The following is a 26,539-nucleotide window of genomic DNA, read 5'->3' on the forward strand; positions in this document are numbered from 1 at the left end:
TTGTTTTAGAAAAGCAAAGAGATCATTAGTCGGAGTTTCACGTTAGAGAGATAGTACACAAATTTGTAAATTCCAGTGGTTTACATCCTAATACACAGCTTGACCATGCTAAAATCAGGGTTTTGGAACATATTCTGGACATATTATTGGTACCACCCCACCCTGCCAGGACTGAGTTTTTTAAAGATTTTATTGGTATGGTAAGCCATATTTGCTTTTGGATAAATTTTTAAAATATGACCGTCTTGTCCAAGAAACCATGCATGAAATGTTTTCAGTATCCAAAAGTAGCAGCTGAAAATGAGTAATAGTTCACAACATCTGGGCATAATAAGACTGATGACCCTGACATCAGGTACTGCTCCAGTGGTCTAAGTGGTTGCAGGATGAAGTATATTACCAGGGATCCTGACATCAGGTACTGCTCCAGTGGCCTAAGTGGTTGCAGGATGAAGTATACTACCAGGGATCCTGACATCAGGGACCACTTCTATTACCAGGGATCCTGACATCAGGGACCACTTCTATTACCAGGGATCCTGACATCAGGTACTGCTCCAGTGGCCTAAGTGGTTGCAGGATGAAGTATATTACCAGGGATCCTGACATCAGGTACTGCTCCAGTGGCCTAAGTGGTTGCAGGATGAAGTATATTACCAGGGATCCTGACATCAGGTACTGCTTCAGTGACCTAAGTGGTTGCAGGATGAAGTATACTACCAGGGATCCTGACATCAGGGACCACTTCTATTACCAGGGATCCTGACATCAGGGACCACTTCTATTACCAGGGATCCTGACATCAGGGACCACTTCTATTACCAGGGATCCTGACATCAGGACACTTTGTTAGACTTCACTGATAACCATGAATTTGCTGTTTGTAATATATAGTCATTAAAAACAAAATCTTCTGATTTCTCCATAGGTCTTGTCATATGATTAGCTACAAATTTACACACAAGTTTAAAAACAAAAATATGTATTTCCTGTCACCGATAGTAGGACTTACATTTGCTTACTTGAATATTCTGAATACAAGAGCCATATGCCATTTCCAAAATTTGTCAGTAAAGTGGAAAAAAAGCTTTAAAAAGTTATCTCTCTTGATATCTTTGTACATAAGTTGGATATAATACAAGACAAACCATAGAAGAACACATTTAAGTTTTTATGTTTTATTAATTAACTGAATTCATCTTAATCATGAGATTGCAAGATCATAGTAGTTCTAACTTGTAACAAAAACTTTCATAAGAAAAACAAAATGTTGCAAGTAACAAAACTTTTGTTTTCATCACAAAATGTGCAGCCAAATACTACTTAAGAAAATGGTATTTTCAGGGCACTGTATTTTGTTGGGCATGACTTTTCGTGGATTTAGTAGTTAACTGATGTGCACTTAAAAAGCAAGCATCTATATATAACGGGTAAAAAATATTTTCAAATTACCCGTTATAGTGGATTTTTCATTCACTTCATTTAACACATGATTAGACAAAAGCAACAAAAAATGGGTAGATAACATTTGCTGAGATGCATCACATGTCCTAAGCAACCAAAGCATTCAAATGAGGGGAAGATGCATCTGATTGGTTGCTGGATCTGATGAAACGGCAAGATGTGGCCATTAAATCTGAAATGGCTACAGGAGGTAGGGATGTGTTATTCCATATGTATTTACAAGTTGTAAAACATAGGATTTGAGCACGAAATATTCTGTACAAATCCCCAAAAGGACCATTTCAACTGACCTAACTCGAGACCTACAAGAAATACTGTTAAGTATCTAAACTGTACATTGATGTGTTGCGGACAAATCTGCCTGCACAGTAGCATGATTTAATGAATAGGTTAGATCAGCCCCAACTATCTATCAGTATCAGTGTAGATTTGGGGGATGATTTATTGGACTAATGGCATACATATACCAGTCATCCAGAGATAAAAAATTCTAAAAGATTTCAAGCAAACTGTATGTAAAATAGCTGCATCATTTGCATGTTACTCTGTGAAGATGAAGTACATATTTAACAAGACTTAACATGAACAAATATTTAACAGACCTCTCCTCCACACAGGCACTTAACACAAAAACTTAATTTGCAGAAACCATTATTTTCTTAATAGACTTACCTGATTGGACTCTGCCCTTTATAACCCAGAATCTTCAAGTTTCATTACCCTAACTGTAAGCCATCCACAAAGTTTGGTCAAAAAATTTCTCTTGAACAAAAATGATTCTGCAAACCCATTATTTTTTAAGTCACATTGGTTTTCATTAGCCTTTTCCATACCTTGAGTGCAGGCCCTCCACAAACCTTGGTTAAAGTATATTTTCTTTGTTCAGTCAGTGACCTTGACTTTTGACATTAATCCCAAATCAACAGGCTTCTTTCTTATCTGACATGACATGCATTTTTTCTGCTAACTTCAGTGAGGTACATGGTTGATAACCATAATTTTTTGGCATATATAATTTTTCCTTTTTCAATGAGTGACCATGAACTTTGACATTTTGACTCCAAAATCAATAGACTTCTTTACCTGAAGTGCAAGCAATCCAAAAAGTTTAGATTGTGGAGAACCTGAGTTACTGTGCAGATACAGTTTTTCATTTTTAAGTCATAATGACCTTGACAATTGATTGAGCCCAAACTCGACAGATGTTTTCATTACCCAAAATGAAAACTATCCACAATGCTTGACAGCTATAGATGAATGATAAATAGCATTACTGTGCACACACTATTTTTCTTCTTTCAGTCACAGTGAATGTGATTTTTTACCTTTTTAACCCAAACTCAGTAGGTTCCTCCTAACCACAAGTGCAAGCCATGCACAAAGCTTGGTAACTGTAGATGGCAGACAACTTGAGTTATTGCACAGAAACCATTTTTCTTTAGTCAATGACTGTGACCTTTGACCCCCCACAGATGGCAGACAACTCATAATACTGTGCAGAAATGAAACTGGTAACTGACTTGGGGATGAACAACATAATAACAATTCTCTCTCTTACAGTGGGAATGCAAAAAGATAACAATGACCAGTAGCTTATACGTGTTTCACAATTCAAAATAAACATCATTACTAATGTCCTGCACACTAATATTTATGAAGTGTATTAGTGATGTGAAAACTGGTCACATGATGAAACACTTAACCATCCAAATTAAAAAGTTATCACCTCCACAAAATTATGTAATGTGTTACATCATAACACAATTTTCAAAATGGATTTCATTCATCATTAATCTAAATTGAAGCTACTAATATATGACCTACTTAATAATATGATACAATGATACAAATATATGGAACAACGCTGAGGTAGCAATACTTTTTGTGAAATGGTAAATGAACAATGCTGGAATTATATGAAATTGAAAGAACATAATCATTATACAAGCAATCAAAGCACTGTGAATACTGATGGCTTGGAGTGTTGAGAAGATAGTATATATCTGCATTTTTCTTTTTTTATACGTTGTTAGAAAATGTATACTGACATCTTGCCCAGAAGAATTGTTGTTGTGAGTTCCTTTTTTAAAAGTATTACTCCTTTTTTTCAAAAGTATTACTATCAGTGGAACAATATCCATGGCATATCCCATCATTAAAATGAATCCCCCCACCAAACTGTATTATCAGTAATACATTATCTGTTGATAATGAGTAACTGATGACTCCCAAAATGGGATAGGAAAGAAACAAGGAAATAATATTACAGTAGAAGTGTCCACTACTCTAAGAAGGTTTCCTCCTTTTGTGCCTTTGAGAAAAAATGCCATTGCTATGCCAAGAAGCTAACGCAGAAGGAGAAGGTTGTTGTTGTTATTGTTGGGTTTAATGCCATTTTTCAGCACATGATAGGCTATGTATGGCGGCCAGTATTAATGGTGGAGAAAGAACCCGGGAAAACCCCGGGAAGAACCACCGACCCACGAGAAGCTACTGGCAAGCTTTCTCACATACCCACATTGGCCGAATCTTAGACTCGAACCCATCAGACAGAGGTGAGATGGCAGTGATCCGTAACGGAGCGCGCTTTAGACCACTCAGCCACTCGGGGCCCCGAAGGAGAAGGTAGCGTGAGAGTGCCAAAATATGGCTTTCATCATAACCTTAAAATGCAAAGAGAGTCAGATAGGCAACGGCTTGAACCTGATGGTCTTTAACCTTCATGAATGTAAGTGATTGATAAGCTCTTTTAGTAATCCAACTTGAAATGGTGAAAGCCAAAGTATCAGCCAAGTCCTTTCAGAAGAAGGAAAACATGCTTCCTACCCTTTATTCTCCCTTTATAAGCTGCCAAAAAGAAATGTGAAACCCCAACTAGGCAAAAAATCTTGATCATCTCCATCACAGATAGGATTGAGTCTGAGGACCTGTATGGAGAGTGGCACTGCCAGCAGATGAAAGAAAAACTAAGGAGAGAAACACTTGTAAATGTAACAGAACTGCAGACAGCCTGGTTCAATGGATAGGGCAGGAAGCTTGTTCCTTCATTTCATTGACACTGAAGTGAGCAAGAAGGTAAGGTTCTTGAAGGAAGTTTCACCCAAAAGATCAAAGGGAGGATTAGCTTAAAACCATAAGACCATCAAGGCATTCAAGAGCAAAGCAATGATTTCTGCAGCTCAAAGTATCTATCAGGTGAGCAATATAAGGATGTGAACCGATGGCTGGGCCTTTCTGAAAACTTGTGTTGGAAAGGGCTGCCCCACAGCCCTTGATAGTAGAAACCAAGCATTGTCTCTCATCAATAAGGAATGGAAGGAAATCAGCAATTGTACTCGTACAGGGACAGCTAGGATTAACACATTTCCTACTGCACCAACTGCAAAAGATTCTCCACTTGGCATCATAGACCCTGGATATAGAGCATCTCCTGGTCTAAATGATGCACTAGGCAACCTTGCTTGAAAAATTGTCCTGGAAAACTGAACATTTGAGATGAGCCAATCACGAAGGTGGAGAATCTGTGGGCTGTTATCTAGGAGACAGCACACTGTGCTATTACAGAAGGTTCCTCCTCTGTGGTAATGTCCTGGGCTGGACTACCAACAGGTTAATAAGATCACTAAATCATGATCATTGGGGCTACAGTGAGATTAGCAAAATAGTTGAGTAGTGGAAGTCCTTACATTTTGAAGAACTTGTGGGATTATCCTGAAGGGTGGGAAGGCATGAGCAACATACTACCCATTTCAGACTGAAAACATAAACATCCACTGCTCAGGCTCTCTGGTCTGAACTTGGGAAATGTAGAAGGACATCTTGTTGTTCAGCCTTGTCTCAAACAAGTCCACCAAAGGAAGAATTAGCCCTTCTGGCTCCAGACTCACCAAGCCTATAAACAGATGGATAGTCTGGCACCTAAGTGAATATCAGGAAGAGGGAGACACTGCAGGAGAGGAAGCAAGTCGTAAAGGCTGTCCTCCATTCCCTAGGAAAGGGAGAAGTGCCAGCAAACTTCCTCCCCTGGTCTCTCTGACAACACCTGCTAGAGTGTGACTACCAACGGGTAAGTCTGAGTTTGGGAGTTTTGGACTGGGGCTGCATGGCTTAGAAGAACTTTACTGTTGGGCCGGGGGGGGGGGGCAGTCATGATGATACTGCTTCCTAGCTGGTTTTGATGGACCAGGAGCAGATGTGAGAGATTAGTGTTGCTGGTCTCTCAGGTCCTGGAAAGCCACAAAGGAAACAAGACCTCCGAAGAGGGTCTCTGCCTCCAAGGAAGTGGGTTGCAGAAGGTTCTTACTGTGCTCCTGAACAACCTTGCAGAGGTGGAGAAGCTCCATTGGCAATGCCATGAATATGAACATGGTATATTGAGATGTTTTGCCCATTGCCTTCAGAAAGCACTCAAATGCAGCTAGTAACAGAGAGTCCTCCTTCAGTAGGATGAAGGAAGGTGCTGCAAAACGTGTGAGGCTATTGTGACTAATGACTTCGCCTTTAATTTTAATGCTTTCCTTTGTCTTTACTGGAAGGCTGGCACAGGTCCATAAAGAAACAACCACTTGTGATGCTCCTGCGTCCAGTTAGCCAGGAGTGCAAGTCTGTGTGTGTGTGATTTGGACTTTTGGAATAGTTTAACAATTTTTCAGTCATATCACTACAATGTCTGCAGTGTGGCAGTTTATAGTGATGTCTAACACTGGGGCATCGTGCCACAGACATGTAGTGTAATGTCCCACCCAGTCACATTATCCTGACACCAGGCCGACTTGTCCTAACACTAATCTCTTAATGCTGAGCTTCAAGCAAGACAGCTGTTAGTACCATTTTTATAAGTCTTTGGTATGACTCGGTCAGGGATCAAACCCACAATCCCTCCCGCATCCGAGGTGAATGCTCTAACCACTAGGCCACCTGAGCGGTCACCAGGAGTGTGAACCCCAGAGCTAGAAGGAGAGACCAGAGATCCCAATATAGAGGTTGGGACAGACCACTCTCTTTGCTACCAAGCAAACTCCTGGCCCTTACAAAACCTTCAAAAAAGCTCACTGACCGAGGCTGAGTGGGGGTTGGAAAAGATCTGTGCAGGTGGCTACCCCAGAGAGTCTCTCAAAAGTGGAGAATTTGCCCTCTCTGCCTGAAGACTTGGGACACAAAGCAATGCCTGGAATGAGTTGGGAGAGGAAAGGTTACTGGAAGGAGGGGTACCTCCTAAGTCTGGTCTTGAAATGAACTCATGCAAATCCATGATTTGGTGCAGACCTGTGGGTACAGGAAGCATTGTCCCATAACTCCTCACACAAAGTGAGGGGACTGTCTCTGGTGGCAGACTCAGCAGGAGGATGAGAGCACTTTTCAACCTTTCTGGGTCATTTGGAAGTAAAGGGCCTGCCCTCCACACTCATTTTAATCTACTTGTGACTGGGCAACATTAGCTCATGGACCACAACCATTGACCTCTATAGTATATGGACAATGGCTGAAGTCCATGGCTGCATAAAAAGGAAGGACCAATCACTTCCTGCATTAGATGACCCCACATTCCATAGAGATTGAGTGGGATAACAGGAAACAGGGAGAAGCAAATCTGATGCCCTTCTCGATTCAAGTGCCTGAACACTAACTCCCAGACCACAGAAGGATCCAATGGTAGTGTGGTGAGAGTGGATGTGTCAACCTAATTCCTATCCCCGTACTTGGGATGCACCAATGATTTGTGACCAGTACTCAGGGATCAGTGACCAGCAATTGTTCACCGGCACCTGGTACACACTGCCCAGTGACTCTTCACCTGCTATTGACCAGTTACCTGTCAATGACTGTTCTGGTGACTGGTTTGCAAAAAGACCTGTCCTTACATCATACAGACTTTACCTCCCTTGGGAGGGGCCTCACAGACCTTATGCATCTCTTAAAAGACGGATCCAGTCCTGGTCTGAGACCTATGTCACTCAGCAATGGAAATCTTATTTCCTCCCTTGGGAGGGGTCCCATGAGCTGTATGCATATCCAAAGAGACTAATCCAATCCTCCTGAGACCATGGGGACTCAGCCAAGGAAAACCCAGATAAAGCCAACAAAGAAGAGGAACTAGAAAGAAAAAAGAAAAGAAAATGGCAATTCTTTACCTACCAAGTGAGTCTCTATTTTATAGGAATCAAAATACCAACAAAACTGATGTTTCAATAACAATGATCACTTCTGAGTACTGGAGATGAAGAATAGCAAAAAAGGAGCAAGATAATAAGATCTGACTAAAAGGGAGCACTTTCCTTTAAAGACTATATAGAAAATAAGAGTACGTACACAACTGAACTGGATGAGGACTACTAGGCACGTACTCAGTCTCAAGGTCAAATTCCCAAAGTCACATTATGAGAATATGAATTCTCATCATGTGAGCAAGGGTAATTTCCATCCTGGAAAACATAAGCTACGCAATAGCAATGGGTTAACATGTTACTGATATTACAAATCAAATTTCTTGAATTTTGAATCACTAGTGGGCCAAATCCCATGCCTGCTCATTTTGGTGCCAAAATTTTGTCCATCTTGGCATCCTAATTTTGGGATTTAAAATGGAGTTCTCTCTCCCACTGCTCAATCTAGTCTTTAATTATGGTCAATTTAACAGCTGAATTATATATGCATCAATGAAATTGGTTCATCAATGTTTATAGTTTTTTTTTTTAAAATACCAACTATTATTTGATTCTATGAACTAATTCTACATTTTGAAATGTTATTAATGTTATAATAGATTTGTTGCATGTTGTGAAATATTTATAAACAACTTAAACACACCTGCATTACATCTCACTTAAAATGTCAAAGCTGAAGGAAGCTGGCAGTATCATTAGTGCAAGGTAAACAATTATGGAGGGTATAAAATGCTACTTACAATGAAAGTCAAGCCACTGTTCTAAGCTGTATTCTACTTTTTACTCTCTGTCACTGGTAATATTTACACTGATGATATTCAACCTCCAGTGTTGACATTATAAATGAACTGTTATACAAGTTGTGTGACTGTCTGCTCCCAGTTGTTCATCAATAAAAGTTGAGTCAATACCCAAATGTAACTCAACATTTACGATTTTCCCCACCTAGCATCAAGTACATATGAAACACTGATAATAGTTTATTTTGGCACTAAAACAATGAAACCCTGTAAAATATCTATTTCTCATAAGTTCAAGTCCAATAATACACTATGTATTAAATTTATTAAATTCATGTTCATTTAAAACAATTTAAAACATTATTTTGTAAAACAAGAAAGCTTGTGGGGAAAAAGGTCTTGTTTTGATTTAAGATGGTACAAATGACCAGATTATGTTTTCTTCTGTACCACAAATAGAATGAAGAATTTATTGTGAATTGTGAGCAGATTTATGTACCGGTACCTTATTTAACATAAACAATTCTTTAAAATAAGTTAAATGAAATTTCTACAGATCTACAGTAGATTAAATAATTTTAATGAAATATTTTATAAGTTTCACACACACACACACACACACACACACACACACACACACTCTTTCTATTATCAATGTTTTTATTTAAATTTTTTGCATTTACAACAGTCATCACAAGTCAGTTTATATAAAAAAGAAAAACTTTTGTTTACATCTTGGAAAATACATATGTTCATGAAAGAAAAACAAAAATATCTGATTCGACACTATTATAATTAAGATCTCCATGAATAAATTAATACTGAAATTTAAAAAAATTAAATAATTCAGCATGAATGAGATTTTAAATGAAAAACTGTAAGGATACTAAGTTGTACCATATCAAGTGCTAAAATGCATACATACACTGTAATTTTACTATAATTTTTGGCGTACACAAGCTTTTGTGGATTCTGAAATTGCTACAAGTCACAAATATTAATTTTCATGTAATGTAACTATTCTTAATGCAAAAACGATGCTTACAAAAATAAATTAAATGACATATAACAATTTGATAAAATTCACAAAACCATATGTTCTCAAAATATTAGTGAAATATTACACACACATGCAGGTCATAATATGTAATAAATGTTCCACAAAATTAAATTTGATCTCATTTGGTGGATCATTATAACGACTGCATCTGATCATGTACAATATAGCAATGAACCACATTTCATCTGATTTTAAAAAACATCTCAAATTTTCTATCTCAAATTGACATTTTCAAAAAATATCTTCTTACTGTTTGACTAGTAAGTGATTTTCTAACAGAAAATTTTACAGGCATCTGGGATTAAAATATATTCGTAACATGATGGTTTTTCCATAAATGTATCATGCTTTATCTCCATAGACATTATAAATATTTTCAACTCTTTTTTTTTTTCTCTCAAGAATTAAAAGATTTACAGGTGTTAAAATGTCATATTAAAATGTAAATATGCTCCACTTCCACTACATCTAACTCGGAAAAAAAAATGCCAGGACTGTCAGAAGTATGATAAGCAAGATGAAGTACAATGTCAATTTGAGGAGACATTTTGAGAATTTTAGTAAAACCTGGAATTCCAGGCCCCCATGGTCACGAAATTGTCTGAGCCTTAGACTGACATAAGGATATTATGACCCTTAGACTGTCATAAGGATATTATGACCTTAGACTGACATAAGGATATTATGACCCTTAGACTGACATTAGGATATTATGACCCTTAGACTGACATAAGGATATTATGACCCTTAGACTGACATAAGGATATTATGACCCTTAGACAGACATTAGGATATTATGACCCTTAGACTGACATTAGGATATTATGACCCTATGAAAATTCTCCTGTTGTTGTAGTCTTTGCCTGATGTAAACAAATTCTTGACCAAAACAAATAACACATTGTGAAAAAGAACTGGTGACTTAGCAAGTTTCTATCCAGATGACTTCAACTGATGAAAGAGTTTTTTCTACGTGCTTTTCTTATGATACATGTCACTGTCACTGTCTGGTGAAGACAATTTCTTCCATAAAATTTACAGCTCCGTAGAAGCTTGAATTCTTAAGTAGAGGATGATACAAGCATTTCTCCAACAACTGGGATTCAATTATATAAACTGTAGACCAAAGTTTTAAAGCTGACAGTCCATGACTGGCAACCTCACTGGTATGGCCTCTGCAATCTGGATGATTTCCAAATTGATGACTACTCGTCACTTTGTTCAAGGTCATTCTAAGAAGAAACATCTTTGATTCGTCTCATTTAACTTGCCATGATGGTAAATTAAAAACTTGTACACTTTAGGTCATTCCAGGAGAAGATATCCCACTTCTTCTTGCCTTAGTCTCACTCTTAAACTCAGTGATTCGGGTCTGGAAGTACTCTGTTAAAAAAGGAGAAGAAAATTCTTTAACACTGACACAACAGGTTCATGGAATGCACATTCTCTCTTGAAAATTGTACTATTATGTACACCTGCTATATCCAGCTTGCAAGAACTTCAACACAAAACCAAAGGTGCCTATGTTAGATTGTGTCTATTTTTTCTTGCTCATATCCTCTGGATAATGAGGACTTTATTATACTAGGGGTATGATTACAAAATGAGGACTTTATTATACTGGGGTAACAGTTACAAAATAAGGACTTTAGTATACTGGTGATATGGTTTCAAAATGAGGACTTTATTAAACTGGGGGTATGCTTAGAAAATGAGGACTTTATTAGACCTGGAATATGATTACAAAATGAACTTGTATCTAACATCAAGTTTCTGTACACAAAACTTGAATAAGACTTTTAGTGTTGACAATGGTGTTGTCAGTGTCTCTGTTGCCAGAAAAGTAACATGTGAGTCCTATGTTTTGCTGATGCCAGTAAAGCAATGATTCAGGATGTTCCCCTGGGAAATGCTGAAGTATTCATTTTAAATGGACATTTTTACACAGCTAAGGGTCCAAAACATTCCAAAATCACTTTCAAATGGATATTTTACATTGCTAATGGTCCAAGAAAAAAGGGTATGGTGGTGGTTGAATATTATCAAATACACTAAGAAAAGTGTATGGTGATGGTTGAATACTATCAAATACAGTAAGAAAAGGGCATGGTGGTGGTTGAATATTATCAAATACGCTAAAACAAAGGGTATGGTGGTGGGTGAATATTATCAAATATGCTAAAACAAAGGGTATGTTGGTGGGTGAATATTATCAAATATGCTAAAACAAAGGGTATGGCGGTGGGTGAATATAACAAACACACTAAAAAAAAGGGTATGGTGGTGGGTGAATATTATCAAATATGCTAAAACAAAGGGTATGTTGGTGGGTGAATATTATCAAATATGCTAAAACAGAGGGTATGTTGGTGGGTGAATATTATCAAATATGCTAAAACAAAGGGTATGGTGGAGGGTGAATATTATCAAATACGCTAAAACAAAGAGTATGATGGTGGGTGAATATAACAAACACACTAAAAAAAGGGTATGTTGGTGGGTGAATATTATCAAATATGCTAAAACAAAGGGTATGGTGGTGGGTGAATATTATCAAATATGTTAAAAGAAAGGGTATGGTGGTGGGTGAATATTATCAAATACGCTAAAACAAAGGGTATGGCGGTGGGTGAATATTATCAAATATGCTAAAACAAAGGGTATGGTGATGGGTGAATATTATCAAATACGCTAAAACAAAGGGTATGGTGGTGGGTGAATATTATCAAATACACAATGAAAAGGGTATTGTGGTGGGTGAATATTATCAAATACACAATGAAAAGGGTATTATGGTGGGTGAATATTATCAAATCCACAATGGAAAAGGTATTGTGGTGGGTAAACTTCATCAAATACACTAAGAAAAGGGTATTGTGGTGGGTGAATTTCATCAAATCCACAATGAAAAAGGTATTGTGGTGGGTAAATTTAATCAAATACACAAAGAAATGGGTATTGTGGTGGGTGAATTTCATCAAATACGCCAAGAAAAAGGTATTGTGGTGGGTTAATTTAATCAAATACACAAAGAAAGGGTATGGTGGAAGGTGAATTTAATCAAATATGCTAAGAAAAGGGTATTGTGGTGGGTGAATTTTATCAAATACACAAAGAAAAGGGTGTGGTGGTGGGTGAATTTTATCAAAAGTACAAAGAAAAGGGTATGGTGGTGAGTGAATTTTATCAAATACACAAAGAAAAGGCTGTGGTGATGAGTGAATTTTATCAAATACACAAAGAAAAGGGTGTGGTGGTAAGTGACTGTTATCAAATACACAAAGAAAAGGGTGTGGTGGTGGGTGAATTTTATCAAATACACAAAGAAAAGGGTGTGGTGGTGGGTTAATTTTATCAAATACACAACGAAAAGAGTGTGGTAATAAGTGACTGTTATCAAATACACAAAGAAAAGGGTGTGGTGGTGGGTGAATTTTATCAAATACACAAAGAAAAGGGTGTGGTGGTGGGTTAATTTTATCAAATACACAACGAAAAGATTGTGGTAATAAGTGACTGTTATCAAATACACAAAGAAAAGGGTGTGGTGATGGGTGAATTTTATCAAATACACAAAGAAAAGGGTGTGGTGGTAAGTGAATGTTATCAAAAGTACAAAGAAAAGGGTATGGTGGTGGGTGAATTTTATGAAATACACAAAGAAAAGGGTGTGTTGCTGGGTGAATTTTATCAAATACACAAAGAAAAGGGTGTGGTGGTGGGTGAATTTGATCAAATACACAAAGAAAAGGGTGTGGTGGTAAGTGAATGTTATCAAAAGTACAAAGAAAAGGGTGTGGTGGTGGGTGAATTTTATGAAATACACAAAGAAAAGGGTGTGGTGGTGGGTGAATTTTATCAATTACACAAAAAAAAGGGTGTGATGATGAGTGAATGTTATCAAATACACTAAGAAATGGGTGCGGTGATGAGTGAATGTTATCAAATACACTAAGAAATGGGTGCGGTTGTGAGTGAATATTATTAAATACACAAGGAAATGGGTGTGGTGATGAGTGAATGTTATCAAATACACAGAGAAAAGGGTGTGGTGGTGGGTGAATTTTATCAAATACACAAAGAAAAGGGTATGGTGGTGGGTGAATTTGATCAAAGACACAAAGAAAAGGGTGTGGTGGTGGGTGAATTTTACCAAATACACAAAGAAAAGGGTGTGGTGATGAGTGAATGTTATCAAATACACAAAGAAAAGGGTGTGGTGGTGAGTGAATTTTATCAAATACACAAAGAAACGGGTATGGTGGTGGGTGAATTTTATCAACTACACTAAGAAAAGGGTATGGTGGTGGGTGAATATTATCGAGCATACAAAGAAATTGGTGTGGTGATGAGTGATTGTTATCAAATACACAAAGAAAAGGGTGTGGTGGTGGGTGAATTGTTTCAGTATGATACAAATAATGCAATCACACTGGTTTTCTGCAACAGAAAACTTGTGTGACTAATTCATGACAGTCTAAAAAGCTAATGATCTCCCAGATCTCATAAACTTTTTATCAATTTTATTTGTTTCTCTCGCTGTACTGCTATTGTGATTTTTAAACTTTTACAACATATTTCTTTTTCATGATTTAAAAAAAGATAAAAATGTTGCTACGTTACTTTAAATCCAATCTCTCCTAGAAGTCATGAGGCTACCTAAATAAAATGTGATGTCATATTCATGATGCTATGATCAATAATCATTTAATTCTAAGTAAGTCATGAGTTTACAAAAACATACATCCTTTAAAGAATGCATTAGTTATTATCAGCAACCTCTTCTAATGATTTTGAAATATAATTCTCCATGCATAAAGACTAGGTTTTTTTCTTCAAATTACTAATCAGGCGTCTGAAAGACCGATATACCAGTTTTGAATTCATAACCAACATCTATCTGACTTAACTATATATAATAACACTGGTGTTCAGATTATCCAATCAAACATCAAAATTACAATTTAGGGCTGAAGAGCCCCATTATGAACACTGTCCATACTAAGGTCATGAGAAGTGTCATACTGAGTGTGTTCATGCAATAGTCATGATGTGTGTATGTTCATTTAATAGCCATGATGTGTGTGTTCATGCAATAGCCATGATGTATGTTCATTCAATAACCATGGTGAGTGTGTTCATGCAATAGCCATGATGTGTGTGTTCATGCAATAGTCATGATGTGTGTATGTTCATTCAATAACCATGGTGAGTGTGTTCATGCAATAGCCATGATGAATGTTCAAACAATAGTTATGATGTGTTCATGCAATAGCCATGGAGTGTTCAACCAATAACCATGGAGATTGTGATCATGCAATAGTCATGGTGTGATCATGTGATAGCCATGGTGTGTTCATGCAATAACCATGGAGAGTGTGATCATGCAATAGTCATGGTGTGTTCATGCAATAACCATGGAGTGTGATCATGCAATAGTCATGGTGTGTTCATGCAATAACCATGGAGTGTGATCATGCAATAGTCATGGTGTGTTCATGCAATAACCATGGAGTGTGATCATGAAATAGTCATGGTGTGTTCATGCAATAACCATGGAGTGTGATCATGCAATAGCCATGGAGTGTTCAACCAATAACCATGGATATTGTGATCATGCAATAGTCATGGTGTGATCATGCGATAGCCATGGTGTGTTCATGCAATAACCATGGAGAGTGTGATCATGCTATAGCCATGGTGTGTTCATGCAATAACCATGGAGTGTGATCATGCAATAGTCATGGTGTGTTCATGCAATAACCATGGAGAGTGTGATCATGCTATAGCCATGGTGTGTTCATGCAATAATCATGGAGTGTGATCATGCAATAGTCATGGTGTGTTCATGCAATAACCATGGAGAGTGTGATCACACAATAGTCATGATGAGTGTGTTCATGCAATATTCAAGGTGTGTGTGTGTTCATGCAATAGTCATGGTGAATGTATTCATGCAATAGTCATTGTGAATGTGTTCATGCAATAGTCATTGCCAGTGTGTATATGCAACAGTCACGGTGAGTGTCTTCATGCAATAGTCATTGTGAATGTGTTCATGCAATAGACATTGTGAATGTGCAATAATCATTGCCAGTGTGTTCATGTAAATGTCATGTTAAGTGTGCTCATGCAATAGTCATGGCAAGTGAGTTCATACAATAGTCATGGTGGGAGTGTTCAAACAATAGACATGCAATTTCGGGGTGCATAACTCTGTTATTAACACACTCATAAACACATTTTCCATAACTGTGTCTTGAACGTTCCATTTTAACACGAACTGCTACGAGCATGAGGTACTGTACATACTCTAGTAAAATGGCAAACAATGAATATCCGATCTGCTTTAGCACAATGTGCCTGCAGATTAGTGTCTATATTGTTTGTTCTACTGATTACTCCTAACAAACTGCATAGACCCATATCTGCCAGCACACAATGTGATGGCAGATCAGGGTCTGTGCAGTTTGCAGTTGGAGTTGGCTTTTAAGCAAGTATATATGATAAGCAACAATGCTGTGTTTGAGGAAAAAATGGAAAGACCTAAAAGTAACTGCAGTTTTTAAAAATTTTAATTATGTGATTATATTCAAATACTTATTTCTTTCTTCTATACAAGTATAAGCTGAAATGAGGACAATGAAATGCTTAGCAGAATATTAGAATCAATGTATGACTTTTATCTTGTGCTCTCTGTGTTACTGAACTGCCCATGTGCAAACTGAACTTAACTCGTGCATCATTCTTTAATACAAAGAAACCCACAATAAACACTTAGAAATCAAGGCTTCTCATGCAAATCTGGATCAAACAAATGCTTCATTACTTAAGGATTGCAATTTATTTTTACTACTGTCATATAAAATAATTACATGTCTTTAAAAAAAATCATTACATACTGAAATAGAAAACTTGAATGTGGACATCAGTGCAGTGTCCTGGAAAAAAAGCACTTTATCTCATTTCCTCAAAAAAGATGATGCATAGCATGCTCAACCATTCCCATTCGTCTGTGAAGAAGATTAATGCTTTCCACTCTTATGCCCACTCAATTCCTGCCCACCAATCAACCCATCTGTCTACTAAACCCTTTGACAGGAAAGATAGTGTCCTTCCTGAATGGACATGTTTACGTGGATGCCACCCACCCATACACCCAGTGTCTTTCAAGGACAGGAAGTATCCTTAAAGGGAATGAGCAGACAAAAAGGGGACCCCTGTATATACACATATATAGGCTTCCTGAAGGGCTCCAACAGAGCAAATATTAATGCTAATCCTGCACTAACCCATGACAAGTAAATTTGCTGGCAGATCAATGAAGCCCCAAACCGCACAAATATATTGGAGCATTCAAAATTTCTGCAAATCAATTTCATATATTAATAAAATCGTCTTGTGTCAGATGTATCTAAAAAAAACTGAGTACCAAGACCCTGCATTTGACAAGGTATAATGACTGCTTGCAGCAGGAAATGGTCAAGTTATCTTTCACACATTAAATTAAAAAGGCTGTATATTGTCAAAACTGTCAGTGTGCACACCAAACAAGACTGGCTCTCTGACCCAATATACTAGATTCAATCTAAATGCAAAAAAGATGATTTAAGGTACTGTACCAGTCTAGTGCTAAAACATGGGCAATCATACAAAGGTCATGTTGGCCGTCTCAAGGAATAATGCAGAATTATCCCATATAACAAGTTTTATGTTTATGGCCATTGTATAAACATTTACTGCATTGCAAAGTGACAACTGGAAAGGTCTGAATGTTCCTGCAATGTGTGAAGTAGCCCAGAATGTTAGAAATTACATGACAACTAGCAAAATTACAATCAGAAATATAAACAAGTGAAAAAAGTGAGAAAGTACCATAAATCCAGCGAAAGCAAATATGAATGGTTGAAATAAGACCTGGAAAAGGATGGAAAATAAAATGAATGACAGGGATCGTCCTGGGCTTCGCCAATGTCGCAAATTGCGATTTTTTTTCCTTATTGGCGACAAAAATATCCCATTTGGCGATTTTTTTGGCGACAGACTTTTTGGTTATTTAATTTGTACATACAATCATGGATTTGGACTGGATAAATTAAAAGGGAGAATGAAAGGAGGCCACAAACTTGACAAAGCAATGCATTGGAATCAATCTGTTACACAAACGATCCTTTGTTCGTATTGACAACCCCATCTTTACGGTGCATTGTTACATCATAATCTGCTTATCCTGACATCTGGGCTGAGTACTGTATGCTGTGATACAGTCAATCTTGCTACCGAACTATACCTACAACTGACCGACTTCTGAAGACACGAATAGAACAGATACAATTAACTGAATGGCTAATCCTTCTGTTTTTTGGGTTTTTTTTACATATACCAATACAATAGTTTTGCTGAACCTTCATAGAAAACTGATAACCTTTGAAGTACCAACTACTGTGTATAAATACAAAGCAAATGGAAAAAATCTCAATCACAATTATATCTGTCGCCAGTACAGCATTTTACTCATTGATCTTTTCCTTTTGCCATCAAGCCGTGTTACCGCTGCAGAGACTTAAACTCCACAACAAGAAATAGCCAAAAAAACAAACGAAACAGTTTTGCATAATTAATAATAATTATTTTTTTCTCAAAATACAGGAGTGAAAGAATCACTAAATTGGGTGTGAATTTATGCTTATATATACGGTCCAATATTGCCAGGTGTTGACTCATGTAAGTTTCATTCTTGGGAATGGAGATCCTATTTTGCTTGTCGAGAAAATTTATAGAGCATTCAGTGATCATTCTTGGGATTTTAGGAAGCAATTCACTACAAGCTTTGTGAAGCTAGCAATGGGGGGGGGGGTTTGCTGAGAGACTACTGGTGTCACCTGTCAGCACTGTAGACTATGAACGTGGATTCAGTAAGATGAACCTCATAAAAACAGACATCAGAAATAAATTCTGCATCTCATCTCTCGAGAATTTAATGAGAATCAGCAGAATCAGCATGTACAGATGTGAAAAATTAGACTCTGAAACAAGTGGGCAGCCCTAAAATCGTGACGGATATTCATGTAACACTTTGTAACATTTTGTTAATGCTTGTTGTAATTAGAGTATTAACTAACCCATCTTTTGTAATTTTCATTGCTTGTTAAATTAATAGACTAAATTAACACTTGAAAAAATGTACACTTCTTGTTCTGGCGACATTTTTTGAAAATTGGCGACAAAATATTGAGGTTGGCGATTTTTTTGGCGACAGCTTTTTAAAAGCCAGGACCATCCCTGAATGATGATAACAGCAAAACAAAATTACCTGATACAAGTCAGACTTTAATCATTCATTTTGTATAACCTAAATTTTGCTTCATTAGAGTTTGCAAAAAACAAATTTAAGTATAGCATCATCTTGGAACATAACCAGCAGATGATAATGTATCCACAAATACATACCTATAGTGCTTCCCCAGTCTTTTTTCTCCAACTGAGTGCTGATAAACACTTCAAACATCTGAGTTTCAGTAAACCATTCTAAAAGCTGTTTGAAGGCTGGGGAGGGAGCATTTGATATGAACTCCTCTTTGTTGAATTTGGGCTGTCCATTTTGTAAAGTGATATAATCCCCATAGTGTCCTACTGCTTCCAGGAAGAAACGGACAAATGCCTCTGAGATCATCAGACTTTGACAGCTTTTGGCATCTGTGAGTTTTCAAATGAAACAATCTCATTAAGGTATATTCAAACATGAAGAAAACTAGCTCTTAATTACTGTAACCTTAAAACAGTGAGAACTTTTGCACTTGAAATACTGCTAACAATAAAAATGACCAATCTATGGACTTTAATGGGTAGCCAGAGTATCTACAGATGATAATTAGTAACCACAATAAAAAACTGAGTAGCAAAAGACACTAGAACTGAAGAAGTTTTGGCACATGATGCAATTACCATATATACTTGCTTATAAGTCGAGTCCAACTGCAAACAACAAAGATTATTATCTGCCACAGCATAATGCACCTACAGATCAGGGTCTATGTTGTTTGTTCAACTGATTACTCCTAACTGCACAGACCCAGACCTGCTGGTGCATTATGCAATGGCAAATTTGGGTCTGTGCAGTTTGCAGTTGGACTTGTAAGCAAGTAAATACGGTAAGGTAAAACTGAATAGGGAACATGAGTTAATAAAGGTAAAATTAGTAGGGAACATGATTTAATATGCCATTTCAACCTGCTTTAGAATGTACAAATGCCATTTCAACCTGTTTTAGAATGTACAAATGCCATTTCAAGTGCTTTAGAATGTACAAATGCCATTTCAACCTGTTTTAGAATGTACATATGCCATTTCAAGTGCTTTAGAATGTACAAATGCCATTTCAACCTGCTTTAGAATGTACAAATGCCATTTCAACCTGCTTTAGAATGTACAAATGCCATTTCAACCTGTTTTAGAATGTACAAATGCCATTTCAAGTGCTTTAGAATGTACAAATGCCATTTCAACCTGCTTTAGAATGTACAAATGCCATTTCAAGTGCTTTAGAATGTACAAATGCCATTTCAACCTGCTTTAGAATGTACAAATGCCATTTCAACTTGTTTTAGAATGTACAAATGCCATTTCAACCTGCTTTAGAATGTACAAATGCCATTTCAACCAGCTTTAGAATGTACAAATGCCACTTCAACCAGTTTTAGAACTGTACAAATGACATTTCAACCTGTTTTAGAATGTACAAATGCCATTTCAACCAGTTTTAGAATGTACAAATGCCATTTCAAGTGCTTTAGAATGTACAAATGCCATTTCAACTGCATGATGCTAAGAACTCAAGTTCATGATATCATATATCACCATGTGATATGAAGAATGACCATGTGACATTTAGAAATATCAAAAATAAAATGATGTGCATCCAATGAAAAACCATCTCTCAAAGAAATCATGTAATAATAATAATAATCCAATAAAAAACCATCCTTCAAAGTAACAAGGTGTGTGTGTGATTTGGATTTTTAATGTAACTTTGAAAAAATTTCAGTCATATCACTATGATGTCTGCAGTGTGGCAGTTTATAGTGATGTCTATAGCACTGGGGCATCATGTCATAGACATGTAGTATCATGTCCCACCAAGTTACATTATCCTGACACAAGGCTGAGCAGTCCTAACACTAACCTCTTAATGCTGAGCACCTAGCAATGCAGATGTTAGAACCATTATTATAAGTCTTTGGTATGACTCGGCTGGGGTTCGAACCCGCAACCTCCTGCATCTGAGGTGGATGCTCTAACCACTAGGCCAACAGAGTGGTAAAAATTCAAGTTAATAATAACAATCCAATAAGAAACCATATCTCGAACAAAACAAGGTAATAATAACAATCCAATGAAAAACCATCTCTTAAAAAGGAATAATGTAATGATAACATTATCAAACAGATTTAACAGTCTTTAATATTACATAAAAAATGTTACTTCAAGCATGTACAGAGGCAAATATTCAATTATAACAGCACAAAAGTACGATGGTTTCATGGAATGCTATGTTTCCTTTGTTAAAGTTGTGAGCTTGCATAAAAACTTTAAAACTGGATACACAAAAACTTTAACATTGGCTTGCAAAAAAAACCTGTAAAACTGGCTTGCACAAAAACTTTAAAGCTTTAAAATTGGCTAGTACAAAAACTTCAAAGCTTTAAAATTGGCTAGTACAAAAACTTTAAAACTTTAAAATTGGCTAGTACAAAAACTTTAAAACTTTAAAATTGGCTAGTACAAAAACTTTAAAACTTTAAAATTGGCTAGTACAAAAACTTCAAAGCTTTAAAATTGGCTAGTACAAAAACTTTAACATTAGCAGCACACACAAAACTGTACAACTAGCTTGCACAAAAACTTTAAAATTGGCTAGTACAAAAACTTTAAAATTGGCTTGCACAAAAACTTTAAAATTGGCTTGCACAAAAACATGTTGCCAATACCGGCATCACTAAGTCTTGCATTTCTCTCAAAAAAAGGGAAAGACAATAAATGGCTATATTATTCGATAAATAAGGAGCAGAACAATCATCAATTATGAACAGAATAGTAAGGTAACCAAAAATTATGAACAGAATAGTAAGGTAACCAAATATTATGAACAGAATAGTAAGGTAACCAAATATTATGAACAGAATAGTAAAATAACAAAAAATTATGAACGGAACAACCATTAAAGAAACAACAAACTATGAACTGAACAATCATTTAAGAAACACATTTTATGACTCAGACTTTCCTTTTTTCATTTAAATATAAATGCGCATATTTGTCTCAATTATAATTCCAGAAGTACCATGGTATTTTTTTGCTATATATGCAATTACTGTTGCACTATTGCAATTTTATGGGGCTATGAAACAAATTTTCATCTCATAAACTGTGAGAAATACTTCCTTCACTTGATTCATGGTACAAAATGATTAAATCTCACTTTTTCAATAATAACAGTCAGTTCAAATTCATCAATAACTGAATATTTAAGCCAAAGTCCCTTTAGTGAAGTTAGCATTTTGTCATGGTGCACTTAAACAAAGATCGTTGATTTTATATCAAGAATCAGTGATGACTGGGTTTATCGGATGGATCAAGTGAGCAGGATATAGTGATCATGTGTGTAACATAAGTTTCAAAGAGAACAAGATTCATCTGTATTTGACAATTTTGTTCAGTAGTGCACTAAACTAAATCAATTGATAATAACAAAAATAATATTCATAATAATAATAATGATAATGGTTTTCCATGCAGTATATTTATTCATAAACCAATGGCTGTCTGCAAGTGACAGATTTGACTTGCATCAAAAGATACCTGTGTCCTACTTTCTTGATACATGTACTATGGTTGAAATATGCACAAATTTGAGAGTTATACACTGGAAACTGATAAACAGACAGATGGACATAACAGACATGCAGACATAACAAGAGCTATATCTCCCCATTAAACATACTGGGGTAGGGAACTACCTACATCCCCATCTGTGTCAGAATGTCTGCTAGGAGACAGAATAATTTGTCAAACTTTGCTCCTGAAATGAGAATGGTGGATGGAAAGATGAACAGACAAATGGATAAAAACATTAAAACCATTGAAACTGAAGAATTGAAAATAGCAAAAGGCACATCTACATCCCAAATCTAATATGTGTACCAGATTTCACATAGATATCTAAACAGTTTTGGAGTTTTGCCCTGTAAACAAAAGTATAGATAATGAATAGATGTGTGGACAAATAGACCAGAACATTAAAACAAAAGACTACATTTTTGTTAATCCCACCTTTTATTTAGCTAGAAAAATAAATAAATAGCATTGACTTCTACCTAGTGTGTGGATGGATGGATATACAATGGATGGATGTAGTGTTAGACTGATAGGCATGCACAAAGATGTCAAAGTGATCGCTTTGTTGAGTTTCTGCCAGTAGGCTTGACAATTAATGAAACTGAAACAAAAGCCACATGTAGACCACTAGTCTAATTTGTGTACCAAGAACCATAAATAGCAAAGGGCACATTCAGACCACTAGTCTAATATGTGTACCAAGAAATATAAATAGCAAAGGACACATTAAGACCACTAGTCTAATATGTGTACCAAGAATTATAAATAGCAAAGGGCACATTAAGACCACTAATCTAATATGTGTACATGTACCAAGAATCATAAATAGCAAAGGGAACATTAAGACCACTAGTCTAATATGTGTACCAAGAATTATAAATAGCAAAGGGCTCATTAAGACCACTAGTCTAATATGTGTACCAAGAATTATAAATAGCAAAGGGCACATTAAGACCACTGGTCTAATATGTGTACCAAGAATCATAAAATAGCAAAGGGCACATTCAGACCACTAGTCTAATATCTGTACCAAGAATTATAAATAGCAAAGAGCACATTAAGACCACTAATCTGTGTACATGTACCAAGAATCATAAAATAGCAAAGGGCACATTAAGACCACTAGTTTAATATGTGTACCAAGAATCATAAATAGCAAAGGGCACATTAAGACCACTAGTCTAATATGTGTACCAAGAATTATAAATAGCAAAGGGCACATTAAGACCACTAGTCTAATATATGTACGAAGAATCATAAACAGCAAAGGGCACAGTAAGACCACTAGTTTAATATCTGTACCAAGAATTATAAATAGCAAATGGCACACATGTACACCACTAGTTTAATATGTGTACCAAGAATTGTAAATTATAAAGGGCACATTAAGACCACTAGACTAATATCTGTACCAAGAATTATAAATAGCAAAAGGCACACATCTAGACCACTAATCTTGTATCTGTACTAAGAATTGCAAATAGCAAAGGGCACACATCTAGACCACTAATCTTTTATCTGTACTAAGAATTATAAATAGCAAAAGGCACACATCTAGAATCTTTTATCTGTACTAAGAATTGCAAATAGCAAAGGGCATACATCTAGACCACTAATCTTTTATCTGTACTAAGAATTATAAATAGCAAAGGGCACACATCTAGACCACTAATCTTTTATCTGTACTAAGAATTGCAAATAGCAAAGGGCACACATCTAGACCACTAATCTTTTATCTGTACTAAGAATTGTAAATAGCAAAGGGCACACATCTAGACCACTATTCTAACATGTCTACTAAGAATTATAAATAAGAAAGGGCACATTAAGACCACTAGGTTAATATCTCTACCAAGAATTGTAAAAATAGCAAAAGGCACACATCTACACAAGAAGTCTAATATCTGTACCAAGAACTATAAATATCAAAGGGCACACATGTACACCTGTCCACTAGTCTAATATGTGTACCAACAACTAGAAATAGCAAAGGGCACACATGTAAACTGCTAGTCTAATATCTGTACCAAAAACTCTAAACAGCAAAAGGCACACATGTACACCACTAATCTAATATGTGTACCAAGAACTATAAACAGCAAAAGGCACACATGTACACCAGTAGTCTAATATGTGTACCAAGAACTATAAATAGCAGTCACACATGTACACCACTAGTCTAATATGTGTACCAAGAACTATAAACAGCAAAAGGCACACATGTACACCAGTAGTCTAATATCTGTACCAAGAACTATAAATAGCAAAAGACACACATGTACACCACTAGTCTAATGTGTACCAATAAATATAAATAGCAAAGGGCACACATAAACACCACTAGTCTATTATTTGTACCAAGAACTATAAAATAGCCAAAGGCACACATGCACACCACTAGTCTAAAATGTGTACCAATAAATATAAATAGCAAAGGCACACATGCACACCATTAGTCTAAAATGTGTACCAATAAATCTAAATAGCAAAGGCACACATGCACACCACTAGTCTAAAATGTGTACCAATTTTCGTAAAGATATCTTGAATGGTTTGACTCCTATGCTCAAAAGCAAAACTGTTCAAGGACAGACAGACATAGTGATAGATATATCCCCCCCCCATATTTAAAAAGCCTCAAAAGAATGACAAATGTATAAATTATTCAGCTTTATGGAATGCATGTATAGTTTTAAAATCCATGAACAGAACTGGCTGAATGACAAAAATTAATATGTTTCAAGAAAGGGATTGTATTTCCCAATAGAAAGGGGTGGGGTGGGTGGGGAGTGTAGCAATTAGAAATAAGTGCAAGGAGTGCTAGTTACCTGCATCAATTTTATACATATTTAATGCACTTTTTAAGGCTTTCTGCATCTTCTTCGGTATAAGTGTGCCTTCATCACCATGGGTCCTCAGTAATGTCTTCTTGTCTAAATCCACAACCAACAACTGTAATAATAAAGGGAATCACACAGATAAATATCAACTACTCTAACTTGAAAACAATTTTCTGAATCACAATGTATATTGCTATGGGTCCCCTCCTTGAATGGCCCACCTGACCAGTGACCACCCACCAACTTGCCAATAAAGTAACTATTTTCCAAAGAAAGAGGTAAGTAATCCAATTATTCCTGCTGTAAAGTTTTGTAACTTTTGATAATTTACTGCCTATTATTGCCATCAATAATTACTAAGGTGACAATGGTAACTGCCAAGAAACACAGTGTTGTTCAGTTCAAGTCGGCATGACATCTAGTTCAGTACATGTAAACACCGTAACTATTTACTTTATAAGTGAACTCTCAACCAAAGTTATTAAATGTGCGTGAATTAAAATGGTGACAGAGTGACAATAGTGGAATGGGCTTACAAAATCTTAGTTTCCTCTGACCCTTCCCACCCCATTTTAAATATTTTAACATTTATGCTGGAGTGTGAGGTTGGGGTCAAATGGCTATCGAAAAGTTGGAATTCACCACCACCTGGAGAAAGTCAAATTCATGAAGTACAGAGCATTTGTCAGTGATGTTTTTGTTTGTATCAAGTGATTATCACATTGACATATATTCTCTGACCGATGAAACTGGTTTTCTCCAGGTTGTTGTGACAGTGACAGGTTTCTGGTAATAGTTTTCAGAATAAATACGCTGAGAAATTAAGTAATGCTTCAGGTTTTTTTAAAATAAACATTTCTGACTTTCACTCAGTTCTTTCAAATATTTTGGTTCACCAAAATTGGAAATGGGTTTGTTATTGATATCACATGAATATTGGACCTCAGAACATACAAGTTGCAAAATTTGATAAGTCATGTGACAAGCAATGCAATTAGTACCAGGTCAAATTTCATAAATGCTGGAGTTTTGTCTCACCTGTCAGTGGATTAAAGATGTAATGAATATTATAATCACTATTTTTAAGAAAAGAAAAAAAAAATTCTATCCATTTCATGCAAGTATGGCTTGATTTAAGTTCATTTAAGCTTGATATGCCCACAAGTAAGCAGCTATACGATTCCACAACCATGCCACTGTGGTGAATTCTAACTTTTCAATAAGGCAATTGGTTCTGATCCCACACCCTAACATAAATGTAAAAATATGTAAAATTGGGTGGGAAGGGTCATAGGAAGCTTGGACTATGGATTGCTTTACCATTATGGTGTTGATTTGTGACATATTAACACAGCACCTGTAACAGGTCAGGAACAA

At 36.2% G+C, this 26,539-nt stretch overlaps 1 protein-coding gene across 4 annotated transcripts in view; it reads right to left on the reverse strand.

Moving 5' to 3' along the window:
* Window positions 1–1,162: 1,162 nt before the first annotated feature.
* The window catches only part of LOC149785778 (uncharacterized), a 148,901-nt gene continuing 123,524 nt past the window's right edge, over window positions 1,163–26,539 (reverse strand). For all 4 annotated transcript variants that reach the window (XM_089979689.1, XM_089979692.1, XM_089979691.1 and 1 more), the window contains 3 exons: window positions 25,151–25,274; window positions 18,879–19,124; window positions 1,163–10,811 (listed from right to left, as the gene is read on the reverse strand). In XM_089979689.1, coding sequence (XP_089835815.1) covers window positions 10,729–10,811; window positions 18,879–19,124; window positions 25,151–25,274 — 453 coding nt within the window. In that variant the 3' untranslated portion in view covers window positions 1,163–10,728. The remainder of the gene's footprint in view (window positions 10,812–18,878; window positions 19,125–25,150; window positions 25,275–26,539) is intronic.

This window comes from Sinohyriopsis cumingii, chromosome 13 (assembly GCF_028554795.1).
Source record: "Sinohyriopsis cumingii isolate HCF-2022 chromosome 13, ASM2855479v2, whole genome shotgun sequence".
Taxonomy (NCBI): domain Eukaryota; kingdom Metazoa; phylum Mollusca; class Bivalvia; order Unionida; family Unionidae; genus Sinohyriopsis; species Sinohyriopsis cumingii.